This window comes from Polyergus mexicanus, unplaced genomic scaffold, assembly GCF_030449975.1.
Source record: "Polyergus mexicanus isolate NDT 795.1 unplaced genomic scaffold, iyPolMexi1.0 SCAF_11, whole genome shotgun sequence".
Lineage (NCBI taxonomy): Eukaryota > Metazoa > Arthropoda > Insecta > Hymenoptera > Formicidae > Polyergus > Polyergus mexicanus.
In genome coordinates this window covers 3,042,128-3,057,408 of record NW_027223331.1, presented here as the reverse complement: position 1 = coordinate 3,057,408, position 15,281 = coordinate 3,042,128, and the positions used below count along the sequence as shown (strand labels likewise).

The following is a 15,281-nucleotide window of genomic DNA, read 5'->3' as shown; positions in this document are numbered from 1 at the left end:
ATACAGATAGTGGTCGAAAAACCACACGGAGTTAAGTTATCTGTAATTTTATCAAGATAAATTAAAGCGCGATAAATGTATGCGATATATATGGTAATGGCGAGAGAAGCGTAAAGCACGGCGCTGAAATTTTTTTACTGCCCCGATTATATGGTGGTATAACTTTTTCGCTTAAGCAAGATATACAATTATTTATAAAATTTTCTCAGCATATACCTGCAATAAAATTAAAGATGCTTTTACCGACGAGAGAGAGTGAAAAAGCTCCTGACAAATATAAAAAGACGCTCGCAAAAATTTATTAACTTGAATACAAGAAAATTAACACGGTGCGGTGCATTGCGTGTTGCACATTTAGAGCGGAGCTCGCTGCATTATTTTGTGACGCGGAAAATAAAAAATTATAATTTTTTTATAAAATTGATTAACTCATCTATTCAATATAATCATTTATTTTTCGTTATTGGTGACTATTTTACTTAATTTTATAACTATAATTTATTACATTTTTATTAAATTTTTATATTTTCTCTAATTTTTATTTTCAATCTTCTTGACTTTTTAAAATTATATTTTCGATATTTTATTAAAATAAAATAAAGAATTCCTTATTGCTTAAAATATATTGACTTTGATACATACAATATATATATATATATATATATAGTTTCTTGCGATCGTAGATTTTACTAAAATTTCCTCAGTTGAAACAAGCAAAAGTTAAGAAAGTTGATGTTGCGTCGACCTATTTCCCGTCCATCCAGAAATTATCCCGCTGTACGCCAGCCAGTCCATGCATCGCGATCCTATGAAAGATCCTGCAAGACAATATGCATCGTGATTCTATTGAAGCGTCGAGTATTTTTTAATCAAACGTTTTAAACTATGTGACCATAATCGATGCATCAAAGCATAAAGATAAATGAGGAAAATCAAATTAACTTTTTAAATAGATTTGTGCGTCAGAAAAATAAATTTTTACTACATTATTATGTTTTACAAACAATAGCGTTAAAAATATAGCTATTCTCTTTTTTATACTACATTTTCTTTTCCAACAAATTGTATTTGTCAGACATTTTTTTGAAAAAAAAATTTGTATTAATAGCTTTTAATAAAAATATTTTTTAAATATATATTTTATTCGCACAAAACACGTAAATAAATTTCCAATTTTCAATGATAATTACATTCTTGTCAAAAAATTCTTGAAAAGATCGTTTAAAATTTTAGATATAAAAATTTTTCTCAAACCTTTTACCAAAAAATAAGAAAAATAATTCGCTACTTCTATTTTTACATCTACTTTTTTTCCGTTGTGCAAAGTAATACAATCGTTGCCGGAATAATCAAAGGCAAACGATAAAGAACAAATTTGGCCGCAAACTATTCTTTCATACGTTCAAAAACATCATTCGGCCACTACGTTGCGGCGGTGCAGCCGCTGCAGCAATCGCTGCACGTAGCGCATGCCGCTGGCTTTCTGCGGCGCACCGCTGTGTGATTCGATTAAAGTGTCACGTGCGTTTTAAGGGGTTTTTGAACGTCACGTGCAACAGCACGAATCGGATGAAATAAAAACGTCACGATGCGTTCGTCGTCACAGTCACGAAGTCACGATACTCATTATTTTTATCGCGTCGCGATTCGCTAGTCAAACATCAATTACGTCTCGAACTCTCTTCGCGATATCGGCTAGAATAACGAATGCAACGCTTATAACGTCCGATTAACTCTGAAACTCAAAGATACATTTCTATTATTTATATTTAACACCCTCTAGTAATGAAATTTTTTAATATCGTGTACATAATACGTATTTTTACATATCTTCTCCAAATTATCATATTAAATATTTTTCTCAAAATAATTATAATTAAAAACGAAAATTGTATATATTTCAATTTGGCTTATACAATTTATCATATTTCTTTTTAATCTTTCATTTCAATAATTTAAGTTTACAATCTAGTTTAAGACAGCGAATACAAATCGTGATAGAATTTACGAGAAATTTAATAACTGTAATGCACTTTTTCGGATTAAAGAAAAAGACTATTCATAACAAAAAGGAATTTCCTGCTATTAAGGAAAAATCAAGGACTATGAAAGGGTGTGAGAATACAAAAGTGGAGAAAGAAAAATAATTAAATGGTTGGAAGTAAATTAGTAAAATTGTTATAAATTGTTATAAAAAATGGATAACAGCTTCCGTACAATTTTTAAAAACCTATAATACTTTTCAAATCTAAGATACTTTTAATCGTGGTATTTCCAATATCAACAAACGTAATTAATTAAAATAATCTATGTTACACATTATGTCAGTCGTTGAATAATCTCATAAGATAATAATTTCGCTTAAAATCATAGATTGATGTGACGAGGACGAATGTATCATTCAATCACGCATTTTTTGCGAAAAAAGAAATTCAATAAAATAAAATTGTCCGCTAAATTCGTCGAGATAAATAAATGTACGGCAGATTTAGAAAGGTATCTTGTGTAAAATTTACCAATACTAAATATAGATAGCTGCATATAGAAATATTCGAATAGTCAGATTATAGATAATTGCGTGATTATCGCCGCGCGAGAATCGAAGCAATACCGAAAGCCGATGTTTACCGTCTCGCGTATCTTTACGAAGATGCCTCCGCTCTCATGGATAAAGAGAGAATTGCCTCCATGGAGGTGGAGAAATGGAGGCGATAGAGCGGAGACGAGATCTACGCTCTGTATACCGAGGTGAATCGCGTTTAATCCGACGCGATCCGTCTTTGTCGCGTCGCCGTCGAAGCCGTTCTCCCGGAAAAGCGACTGCCATTGTCGTTCCTCGCACGCTTATACAGGGTGATTGTAAATTTGCGAGATGCTTTGTGTGACGAGATTCTTTAATTAATATAAATTTTGTCCTTCTTTAACGGGCGCACAAAATTGAACGCTTTCTCTACTAAAAATTTGTTAATTTTCCGATATTAAATACTTTGGCAACACCAAACTTTAATTAAAATTCTCTTGAAATTGCTTTCGCGGAATATCCATATCATTAGTATAATAAGTCCTCATTAAACGCGTAAACTCGTCGATTGCGCATAATTTTGAAGTTTGTCAATACGGAACAATTTCCGATCTCTCTGTATCAGCGAGAAACGTGTTGCTGCAACCGATGCCTCGAGTGTCGCCTGCAGCTAGGGTAGCACGAGAAAGAGCGACGGCATCGCTGCAAACGACGACGCCACAGCCATCGTCGTAAACTCGACGTGGTTCTTGCTTGCCGTTGCCGTTGCGCTGCAACCGGAGGGAGAGCGGAAGCTGGTTGACGCAGTGGGAGACACGGCCACCTGGGAAATACCCCTTAATGCCCGCAAAGCTGGCTCACTCTCGTACATCTCTCTGCCCCGTGCTCTCACGGCATTTTCATCCCCCCTTTCCCTTCCTCCGCGCTCACCCCCTTGTTGTTCACCTTTTACTCTTTGCCATCTTCTTTCTTTCTTCCATATACCTTTCTCTTTCTCTGTCCCCTCCTCTTGTTTCCGGCTGTTTTCTACACTTTGTATTATACCGTCCCTTTCGCTTTCTCTTCTATCTTTTTGTTTTCTATTTCTCTTCCTCTATTCGAGATATGAATCGACTTATAAATATTTTTAAAGTTCTCTTATTATATTTGAGTAATTGTAATTAAAATATACATTTAAAAAAATCTAATCATAATAAAGATACAGTATATATTATTGCAAGATATTTATTAAAATTTTTTTGATTGTTTATTAATACGGCCACACATGAGAGTATTTTAACAATTTCTGGAAATGTATAAATAAGCTAAAATTTGTATATTTGGTTTAAATATATATAGGTAAGTTAAGTCTATACTAAACATATTGCATATAACGATAAAAATAATAAACTATAGTTTCGATTGCCGGCAAAATGAAGAAACAAATGTTTAACGCCACGCAAGTCGGCAGAAAATGAAGGATAGTTTCGCTGTCTCTCGTAAAACGGGAAAAAGTAAAAAAGAGGAACTCGCAAACTATAAGTTTTACACCATCTGTTCGGACGGAGTTTCAGTTAACGGTTATACTTGGATACCATAAAATACTATAGAACTATCTAGAAATTAAATGACTTTGTTCCGCGCCAGTTTTAAGGTCGGATAAGAGAAATTGCCGATCGAATAATTAAACTAAAACTAATCGACGTCTATTTGTAACATGCTTTTCGCCTAATTCCACCTAAAAAATAATTGAATCGAACACTATATAAAATATAGGAAATATAGAAAAATATAGGAACAAAAGATTTATATAATGTCAACGATTACAAGAGTCTCTTCTCTTACGAATCGTTGCCACAATGACTTTTAGGATTTGTTTCTGTTTATTCATTACGTTCTCTCCATTTCACTCAAAATCCATTCGTAATATGCACATTGCCAACAATTTTGCTTCCTCATAGAGGAAGCTTTGTTTTCGTGACAAAATTTTTTTTCGAGTTTTCTATGCCACTGTGTTTAGAATGTACCAAAACGTCGAAAAATCATATTCCTAAAAAATGTCTGTATGTATGTATGTATGTGTGTATGTGTGTATGTACGCAATATATTGTACAACCTCTAACTTCCGCAATTTTTGAGATATCGGGTTAAATTTTTTTTACATGGATAGAGTATCATTCAAGGATGGTTAGTGATTGATTGAATTTGGTGAGAATTAATGAAAAGGTTCATTTTTTTATAAAATTTTTAATTTTTTGAGAAATGTCTGTACACGCTGTACAACTTTCAGAAAATTTGAGATATCGGATAAAAATTTTTTACATTAAAGCAGCTTAAGCTTTGTAAAATAAAATAATGAGGAAGCAATGTGCATGTTTCTAATTTGCACAACTTCAGTTGTTTATATAAAAAAAAAACCACGTTTGTCCTGTTCATCTCTTACCTCGTAATCGCTTGTTTCGACGCATCTGTCATCAATCCTTCTTCTCCCACTTGCTCTTCTTTCCAGTCTGGCTTTCGACTTTCCCTTTGACGACGCTAAACAATGACAGTAGCAGATTGATCAACCGGAAGAACATGTAGATGAGTGCTGTGGAGACGATGATCGAAACGAGCGCGACGTCGATGAGATAATACTGGTACCAAAGTAGATCCGCGCCCTCGCTACGCAAGTAAGAATTGCCATTGCCCCGGGCGATGTATTCCGTCCACCATATCGCTGTCTCCAATGGCATGGCAGGTCGATCACGGTAAGCTTTCGAAAGCTTCTGGGCGTTCTCACGGTAACTGAAAGCAGAAGAGGATACATCGCTGAAGTATACTTGAGATACGGTACACATTTTTCATTTTTCCAAGATAGAGAAAAATTATTTTTATCGCTTTATTTTATTTCCTCATTGCTCCTTCGATAGATATGTAATTAGAAAGAAGCTGTATATATATACAGGGTGGCGCATTTATATTGAGACACGAGCTATCTAAAAAATAAAGCAAGATAGAAAGAAATGTTTCAGACAAAAGTTGTTCGGTTTTAAGGGGGTCGTAAGATGGTGCCATTAGTTTGACCTTGGAGGCAATTTTAATGTCTATCTTGTTTTATCGATTCCTTGCAATATTCTGCATAAAAAGTTATAGGGGTATGATGGCCAAAAGTTTAATAGTTTACGAGATATTTTATACTTTATTTTACTACTTTACTTTGACATAATTTTACATAAACTATGAAATATCTCATAAAATTATTTATTTTGCAATAATGTTACCTTAATATTTTAAGCTCAAAAAATGAGAGACATCAATTGGTGTAAAGAAAATAAAACAAGATTGACATTGAAATCTCCAAAGCATCCAAACTAATGGCACCATCTTACGACCCCCTTGGAACCGAACAACTTTTGTCTGAAACATTTCTTTCTATCTTGCTTTATTTTTTAGATATTTAGATGTCTCAATATAAATGCCCCACCTTGTATATATACATATGTATACATATATGTATTTAAAGCGCTTGAGGGAATATAAATTTTCAAAAATCCATTTTTTTTTTCCAACGTTCAGACATCGCGGATGAAAGCTCCAGATTGATCGATGAATGACTAGATTGATTGTTAAAATTGAGATTGACGGTTTTGGGACTTCCCGTAGGCGCGTTGCGTTACATCGCGAAGGCCGACTGATCGGCAAGCGAACACACGTCCGTAATCGCCGCGAGATGCATCGCGCGCGCTATGCGTCGCGATTGAGGGCGGTGAGAGAATGTAAAAAAAAGTTGGCGTGAGAACATAACGAAATACAAAAGGACAGAAACGGACGCGGCCGCGAACACGGGGGTGGAACGGTCGAGTTACTCGCGCAACCATCGTCGACGAAGCCGAGCACACAATTTACCGATCGGTACTCTCCATTATTCGTGTTTACAGCTGCAATCCGCGAATCAACCTGGTCCATCCCCGACGCGCATCCTATCCCCTGCCCCTACACACTGCTGCATACCATCGGCGCATCCCTGATGCCCCCTGTTACCCCGCACCAAGCCCCGTTATTTGCTTCGGTCAAATTCAGTTGCAGTCCCCGCGGTGGTTTTGAATTAACCATCAATTTTGGGCGCGTCTCTTTCGTTCAAAACCGTGCCTATCAGCGATCGTTCGCTTCAAGAATGTCATAAATAAATAGAAGCTGAAAGAGAGAAGGAGGAAAGGGAAAATAGAGAAAAGACGTACCTATTAATTTATCACGCCGACGAGGCAAATTCTAATCCGAACCGTATTAACCAGTCAAAAGTCATAGGACAATACAAACGAACGAAAGAATGCAATTTTTTTCGGAAGCAGCAGAGAGTTCATAGTTGGAAATTGGAAGCCGAAAATATGTCGGGCAAATATGTCACGCGAAATTTAATATCCCATAAAACGCGTTCACCTTCTGGCTGTATCCCGCGAGAGTATTTTTGCCACGACTGCATCGTGCTCCTTTTTGCACTTACAAATTATCCGCAAGTGCGCCAGACACCGGACCGGCCGCATCAATATTGAACGCGTAACATTAACCACAGCTTCGTGTTACGGGACAGAGCAGATGCATTTACGTGTAACTGCGTAGCTCGCGCATCTGCGAGTCATTCCAACAAAGTTAATGGCCTAAAAAAGCTTTTACAATTCAGAAATTTTTTTAAATATATATGTTTTAGATGTTTTGTAATTTTTACATACATACATAATATATATATATATATATATATATATATTTTAATTTTATAATCCCAAAAAGGGGAAGAAAATATCTCCTCATTTATAGAAAAATAAAAAAAGACTAGGAATATACGAAAAAAGATTTTTATATTTAAAATAAAATCAAATATAAGAACCTCAATATATTGTAGAATAAAATAAAATTGATTTTAATTAACAATATCATAAATCTAAAGTTTACGAATTGCTTTTGTAAAATTAATATATCTTATTTAATTTTATAAAATTTAATAATGTATACGCAACAAATAGTTTGATTTCAAGAATTCACTAATTTTAATGAAAAATTGCCTCTTCATTCACAAATTAAAATGTATATATATATATGTATAGATAGGAAATATATAAAGCTTGTATATATATATATATATATATAGAGAGAGAGAGAGAGAGGGGGGGGGGGGGGAAGGAAATGTAGTCGAGCATAATTAGCGTCGATGATGCGGTCGAATCGTGCTATCCCATTACCCACCACCCTGTTCGACTGCATACTTATAACAAAAAGTAAATCGCGCTGGAGAAGGGATGGAGCAGCTTACGCCATCGCGCAGTTAATACGACCCTTATCTTAAAACGGGAATCAAATTACGGCGATCTGAGTATCCCGAGGAGCTATTACAATCGGGACACGCCGTCGTAATAGACGATAGACGGCGGAAAACGGCGGCGTTATCTTCGGCCCGATTAGAAGAAAAGAGAGGATATGATTAACGAGGATCATATACACAGTGTCTAATACGTATCTTCCCGTAATTACAATTGATTATAATAGGAGTATTACCTCGTTACAAATTAAGTTAATAAATTATAACTCATTGAAAATTGATGAACTTTAATTGAAATTGTTCCCGCATAACTTTATACGGTAAATATAATTTATTAAAAAAGGATCTCGTTTATATTCATATATTTAACGAGCACATTGTATATGTTTTGAATAACTTTAACGCAAGATATTATTTTGCGAATTCCTTTTCACAAGCGTAAAAGCTGGGAAATTTTTGCTCAGAGAAAATCGACGCTGATCGTGGAAAAATGCAGCGTGTCGGAGACACCCTGTACATTTTGCAGATATAACGCGGAAAATAGGGATGTGCGAGTCGGGGCGGCCGATATATATATAGTTCGTAATTGCCGAGAAGCAGTTTTTCGCGATAGATGAACCGCGGCCTGTCCGAACCGTAACATGCCCGTTATCGGAAACCGAGCGAATTATTTAGTCAGGAAAGTCCTGAAGCAGATGCCGCCAAGTTACACCGTATCATCCAGATTTCTAGAAGTCGGCTCATATCTCTGGGGGATCATAATTCCTACGATATCTCGCTCGGATCTCTCTCATCGTCTGCTGCTGCTGCGACGCGATGCGCGAAGTTACTTTTCGACTTGTAACGTTATCACGGCGGTGCCTTTATTCCGCCATCTCCTCGTTCGTCGCTCTTATAGATGAGATTCACGCTCAAGTGCAATCCCAAACGTGTGCACGTCGTTTTGCACTTTGCCAAGAAGGCATCCAAAACTGATGGAAATTTTTTAGAGATTCAACTCCTCGTTTAATTTGGTGAGCTCTCATAAATTGAGAAGATAAGACAGCATCTTTGAAACTATTTAGTAAGTAAATTTCATAATAAAAATATATGGCTAGTAGGCTTTTTTAATTTATTTTACAACGTTGATAACAATATAATATTTTATTCGATTGCAAGAACTATATGTGCAATACGCTTCGCTTTCAAGCTACGCATTTGATGGCAATGAATATGGATGTCATATTTTAACTTGTACGTTAACTTTTATCGATGTGAGCCGTATATCGTATGACAAATTCATCGCCTTGCATCGGACATATAACTCGCTGTTACAGCGCAGAGAAAGTAGGCGAAGTTTCCATTGCGCTGAAAATAGTTTTTCCTATAACTCCGAATTGACGTAATAGAAACTAGTCGAAACGTTACAAAGTCTCGTAAGTCTCACACATTTTCATACTTTGCGTACAAACCAGCCGCCCCAGCGTGTTACAAATTACTTCTTTAGTCGGCAATGCATTGCGTTTACTAACGCGATCGACCTTATTCACGTCGCATCCCCTTCGCGAAGATTTAGCCTCCGAAGAATATTAAATATAAACGGGAGAAAATTTTTTAAATTGACAAGCAACGAGCACGATGCATCAAATACGTTTGCAACAATAATGAACTCGCTTATACTCTTCGCTCCCGTAAAATTCTCCATTGATTTGAACCAGAATCTCCTCGAAACTGAATAAAAAATATCTTTTCTGTACGCGTTGCTGTTTATCTATTGTATATTCTCAAAATTTTATTTGCACAAAATTCTCAACTATTTAATCACTCTCAATTCATGAACATTTTTTTCTCATTTCGATTTCTAGTATCCCGCTTCTGTGGCTTCTATGGTGCTTCTGCGATCGCTCTGCGTACATTGCGCATCACGGGGTTAACGACCGAATGCAGCGAATTATAATTGTAACGCGGCAAGCTCTCTCGCATGGCGGTTATACGAGTGGGCCTCCCGAATACCGCGTGTTAATTATATTTATCACTCGCAGGCCGCGCGAGCAGTTGACGCGGAATTCCGCGCAACGCATTAAATAACAGTCGTAACGGTGCCAAACGTCAGTTGTACTTCCGGCCGATAACAATTTCCCCGTGTACGCGTTATATCGTCTCGCGGCACCGTCCGACAGATCGTATTACGAAATTACTTTTCGGCGTGTACACGACATTATTACAATGCCATCGGGTGGCCGGGGACATCGTTCATTCTCGCAATCAGTATGCGCGCGAACCGTGAACAGCTGGCGACGAAAACAGCAAAAACCGGCCAGCTGGATGATCGATCTTTGATTTCCGTCGGAAATACACTGCCGAGTGATCCGATGAGATTGATTCAACGCGGTATATATATATATATATATTGTCATCCTGGCAAGCAAAAGAACGGTACTGAATTTCTCGTTCTATAATTTTTTAAAATTTTTAATGCTTTTGTGCAAAAGATTGCACGATATTAGTCGCAGAAACAAATTTTTTTGATAGATTGAAACAAAATGAGCAAATAATTTCGAATTGATTTACCCGAGAGATTTTAATTTTCGTGTTTTGAATAAACATGAGAAAACATATTTATCCCAACTTCCTACTTTTGTAAAATACTAATGTGATTTATAGTTTAAACAATAATAATCGTGGAAGTCAAAATTATCTCATGGAGCAAAAATGGAAAATAATTTTAAAATAATTTATATGATAAAATTTATTTTGTACTTAAAATAAACGCAAACGTTAAATTCATCGAACGAGAAAGGAAGAAATTAAATGGACACGCGTATAAACAATATATTAATTCTTTTGTTGCAAATAGCACATATACAAAGTATATTTCTGAAAAAAACTTTTCATTTTGATGTATTTGGTAATAAATTTGACGAGTCTGAAATTAATTTTCACTGAAATTCAAAAAATTAATTTGTCAATTATAACCGCTCGAAGATAAAGAAATCGTTTTATATTTGCAGTTAAATATATGGCTAACTACAAAATTTAATACCAAAATAAGAGTTTGAATGTATGAAAATATTCAATTTTTTGCAGAAAATAATTCCGTTCTGCAATTTCTTTTCCGCATAAAAATAACACAAATCGTTTTTCAACAAGAGGGTTAACCGGTTGTGTTTTTGTCCGACCGTTCGCTCGCGTATCGATATTATTCACGAATCGTAACAGGACGCTCTCGCAAAACACTCGCGAAAATTCGCGCATATATGACCGGCGGCGGTGCGTCGAACTAATTGAGGGACCGAAAATAGAAAAGACCGACGCGGATATGTTATATTTTTGCAACTGACGTAAACAACGCTCAAATCCGCTATTAAAATATCGTGCTAACAGCGCGAGTTCTTCGCTTGACATACACTCACATTAATTGCACGCGCATGCGTTCATGTGTTGAACAAGTATAAAAGTTATGACATTAAAATCATTAAGAAATAAATATTATTGTTCAAATAGAATCGTTATACGCCAAATTGTATAAGCTTAATATAATTAAAATTAATAATGTATTCAATATGTTTGTAATGTAAAGAATATTGAAAAATATTATAATATTTTCCTAATTAATTGGTATACAAGAATGTCAATTTTGAGATTTTTGTAAATTTTATTGTTCATATTATTAATTTCGATTTTATCAATCTGTTTCTGATGATTCGAGATACATATATTTTGAATACGAACGAATATTATTGCTACGCGTTACTATTCAAAGCGCAAATTTTAATATATTAACAATTATACATAGGAATCATATAGACTATTTTTCGAAATGCATGTACGATTAAACAATCATTTAAAGTGAAGTTTGAAGAAGGAAAAAATGTTTCTATACAATATTGAACCACTCTCTCGTGTTAGCCTCGAAACAATTAAAAACGGATGTTGTGTTGCCGTGTTATTAACGACAAATATTTACAATATTCTTTCGCGTGTATTTTACGCCAATTCATTTAAATTTTGCGCGACGTTACCTGCCAATTTATATTAATTATTATGTAACAGTAACATTCCCAGCAAATTGAACAAAACATCAGTAATATTCAAAAAATGTATTCGTTTATGTATTCAATATTTGTGAGATTCGTCTATGCTGTAATTTATTACAATTTCGAATAAACAATAAATTGGGGGTACAATATGAGAAAATTATCTCCTAAAGTGATTCCGCTAATTTTGAACCAGTCTCGTTCGTTCGATGAACTAATAAAAATAAGTTCTAAGCTCTGGTAATTTTTCCAAAAATAAGACAAAACTTAAAATATACATTTTATACACTAGTATAACGTGTCATTACATGTATCCATCAGACAAATAATTTTAGGATATATTAAAAAATAATTGCTACCTACAAGAATAGCATCGAGATACGAGACTGATACAATTTAAATTTTGATCTCGTGCAAAAACATCGCAGATATTATATCGAATATCCAGCAGTTTCGATGACAGATCGTAATCGAAACGAATTACAACAACGAGGATGAACAGAGAGATTGCCGCCAAAGAGTCGAAAATCGGCTAATAAAAGTAAGAAACCGTAAAGGATTTATGAACATTGTTGTCTTCCTCAGGTCCTTCAAGAACATATAGATTCTCTCTGTTTAGGATATTTGAACTAAATAGTCCGCGAGATCTCAGATTCTTCATAAATGAAAGATACTTGTGATGAGAATCTTTCTTTGAGATAAGAGCATACCTTACCGTTTACCGAGAGACTAAGACAATGGAAAAATAAGTACAATAAATCGTGAATTTATAACATATGTGCAATTTTTATGAAATATTAATTACTTTTATATGTGTATTTTAAATATTACTAGAACAACACAGGCGCGCGACGCGCGCACGCTTTTATTTATGGACGTTTTCCAATTTTTTTAACTTTTTTTTCCTAACTTCGACTTTTTCTTTCACAAATTGTCAAACTGTCAAAATTTGCATAATTGCACAGTTGCAAATAACACAAATGAAACAAGTCGCAGCGCACAAGCGAGATAGTCAATCAGCATCGCGGGAAAGAGGCTTCAACGCTTCGATATATTCGAGTTCGAGGTTTCATGCCTTTTTTTAGAAAGGGATTTTTGCATTTACAGAAAGACAGAGAGAGAGAGAGAAATTTATCTGCTTTATATTATTAATTTGTTATCAAAGGGAGAAAAAGAGAGATTTATTTTTATTTTCTTCAATTTTTTAAAATTAACTCATTACCATGACAGAAGTTTTATGTAAACGAGAATTACTTTTACTCTTATGAAGAAAAATTTACTTTTACTTCTTTAAAAATTCTCATCATATTAGAACATTTGGAGATTTTATTTAAAATCTAGCTATATATTTTTTAAATTAGTTAACATATTATAGGCAACCAAAGCTAAGAGCGACGATGTACGCACATTTTCTTCGTCACACGCATGCACACTATGATAACGGGGTAGCTCCCCAGGCCCGAGTTCCGATCCAATTAGATTTTTAATAAAAGTTTACCCGTCTCGTCGCAAGTCACGTACTGGCGCCCGTCCCTACGGACTGGGAAAAAGATTAACTGGTTCCCCTCTTGGAGTAACCAATCTTTTGACACCGACCGAATATCTTTCCCATCGGATTAGCCGGGTTAAAAGACTCTTTTCGCAAATTGCGTCGCAGTGCAAAGCTGTCCCGCTAGTCGATATTATCACACAATAATTTTGTCATCGACATTACTGTATCAATAATATCTCTCTCATACACGTATATGTCAATGTATATGTCAACGGAACTCTTCCTTCTTAATTTTTAACTCATGTTTCATCGTACTTGAGATTGATACTTTTTAGTCGTTAAAAAAAATTATATCTTAGATAGCCATATGTATATATATATATATATATTATATATATACATATACTTCCTTTACTGATAAATTCGCGTTAGTTTATTATTTATACTTGAACTTTATTTTGTCGACCTTCCAATTGAGATGCATTCGCAGCTGAATTAACTGAAAGTCGAAATCTCCTGATTAACGGCGGTCAGGCGATAATTGCTCGATCATTTAACCGGATCTGATCCAGCTGGCGCGTTATCGCGATTTTGATAAATAGTATAACAATGCACGATCACCGACGACCGAACGAAATCGTATCAGCTGACGGTTCGTTGGCGATTCGACGTGCAGTCGTTGATAATTATGACTGAACGGTAATTAATCGAGATGCTCGCGGTGCGCATAATTATCGAATTAAATAGATTGAGCTACAATAATTCTGTCGATCCACTAGATTTGTCAAGAGAATATATATATATATATATATATATATATAATTATTTTGATTCTCAAACGGTACTCAATAACTTGTACTCAATAACATTCTAAATTCTCCAAATTTGCTAAGAAAATATCAAGTGCGATGAAACAGGCATAATTTTTTTTAATTCAATCTATAATTTAAGTAACCGCAATCTCGGTCGCTCCTTTGGCTCCAAGAAAACGCGCCATTGCGTCCGCATCCTATTCTTCTTCTTCTTCTTCTTCTGGTCCTCTCGACCACCCGTGGTTTGGCGACCACCGTATGCACAGGCCGCTGCCAATGGCGTGGCAATCTTTATCGGCGATTCATTCACCGGAGACAGCCGGTGTGTACGGGGGTGCTCTCCTCCAAATAAGTATTCCCATTTGGAAGGCTGGGAGGGACACTTGGCAACCGTTGCGATGTATAAAGATCGAACACCACGCTGATTCTATCCTAAATTATCACCGAAACTCGCAGGGGTTTAAGATCTACGTGTACGTCGGTCGAATGCACACATTGGGTGTTCCGGAAATCATCCGTTTCATTCAAGTATCTATTTTTAAAAACGTGTCGGAAAAAATACTTAAGATGTCTTTTAACAGAGACTTGACGTAAAAACGATTGTAAATAATAGAAATAAGAATCTTATAGAAAAAAGACAGTTTATTAATTACAGATATATTTTTTTAATAATTAATAAATATCAACATACATTGTTAATCTATTTAACAAAATTAGAAAGTCTTTTCAAACATAAAGCAGAAAATCAAAGTAAATAATATTTCTATAGATGTAAAATTTTAAATATACATTATTTCTAATAATTCAAAATATATTACTCATTGCATTTTGTTGGAATATTTTTCGATTAAGTTTAAGAGAAGATCAGACACCCGGTACACACACTCGCGTGCGCATATATACATATATATATATATATATACATATATATATAACCGATCTCATTTCCCCCCCCCCCCTCCCCCGGAGGCTTCTCCTTCGTCGGGTGCTAGACGGTAGTCGGGAAAATCCAATCGTTTCCCGGCAATATATGTCTTTGTAACTCGATAAGTCGCCCGGGTAATGCGACCAAGAGTGGGCCGGAGGAAATTTCGTCGCGGTATCGTCGCGAGGACGACGCGTGACTGTCCTCAAACGCATGATGTTATATATTATATGGGATCACAAA

General features: G+C 35.3%; 1 protein-coding gene across 1 annotated transcript in view; it reads right to left on the bottom strand.

Moving 5' to 3' along the window:
* Window positions 1-275: 275 nt before the first annotated feature.
* LOC138937476 (UDP-glycosyltransferase UGT5) overlaps window positions 276-15,281 on the bottom strand; it is a 39,204-nt gene continuing 24,198 nt past the window's right edge. Inside the window, exons 3-4 of the mRNA XM_070303795.1 lie at window positions 4,944-5,287; window positions 276-818 (exon numbers count right to left, since the gene is read on the bottom strand). Of these exons, the coding sequence (XP_070159896.1) occupies window positions 4,975-5,287 (313 nt within the window). The 3' untranslated portion in view covers window positions 276-818; window positions 4,944-4,974. The remainder of the gene's footprint in view (window positions 819-4,943; window positions 5,288-15,281) is intronic.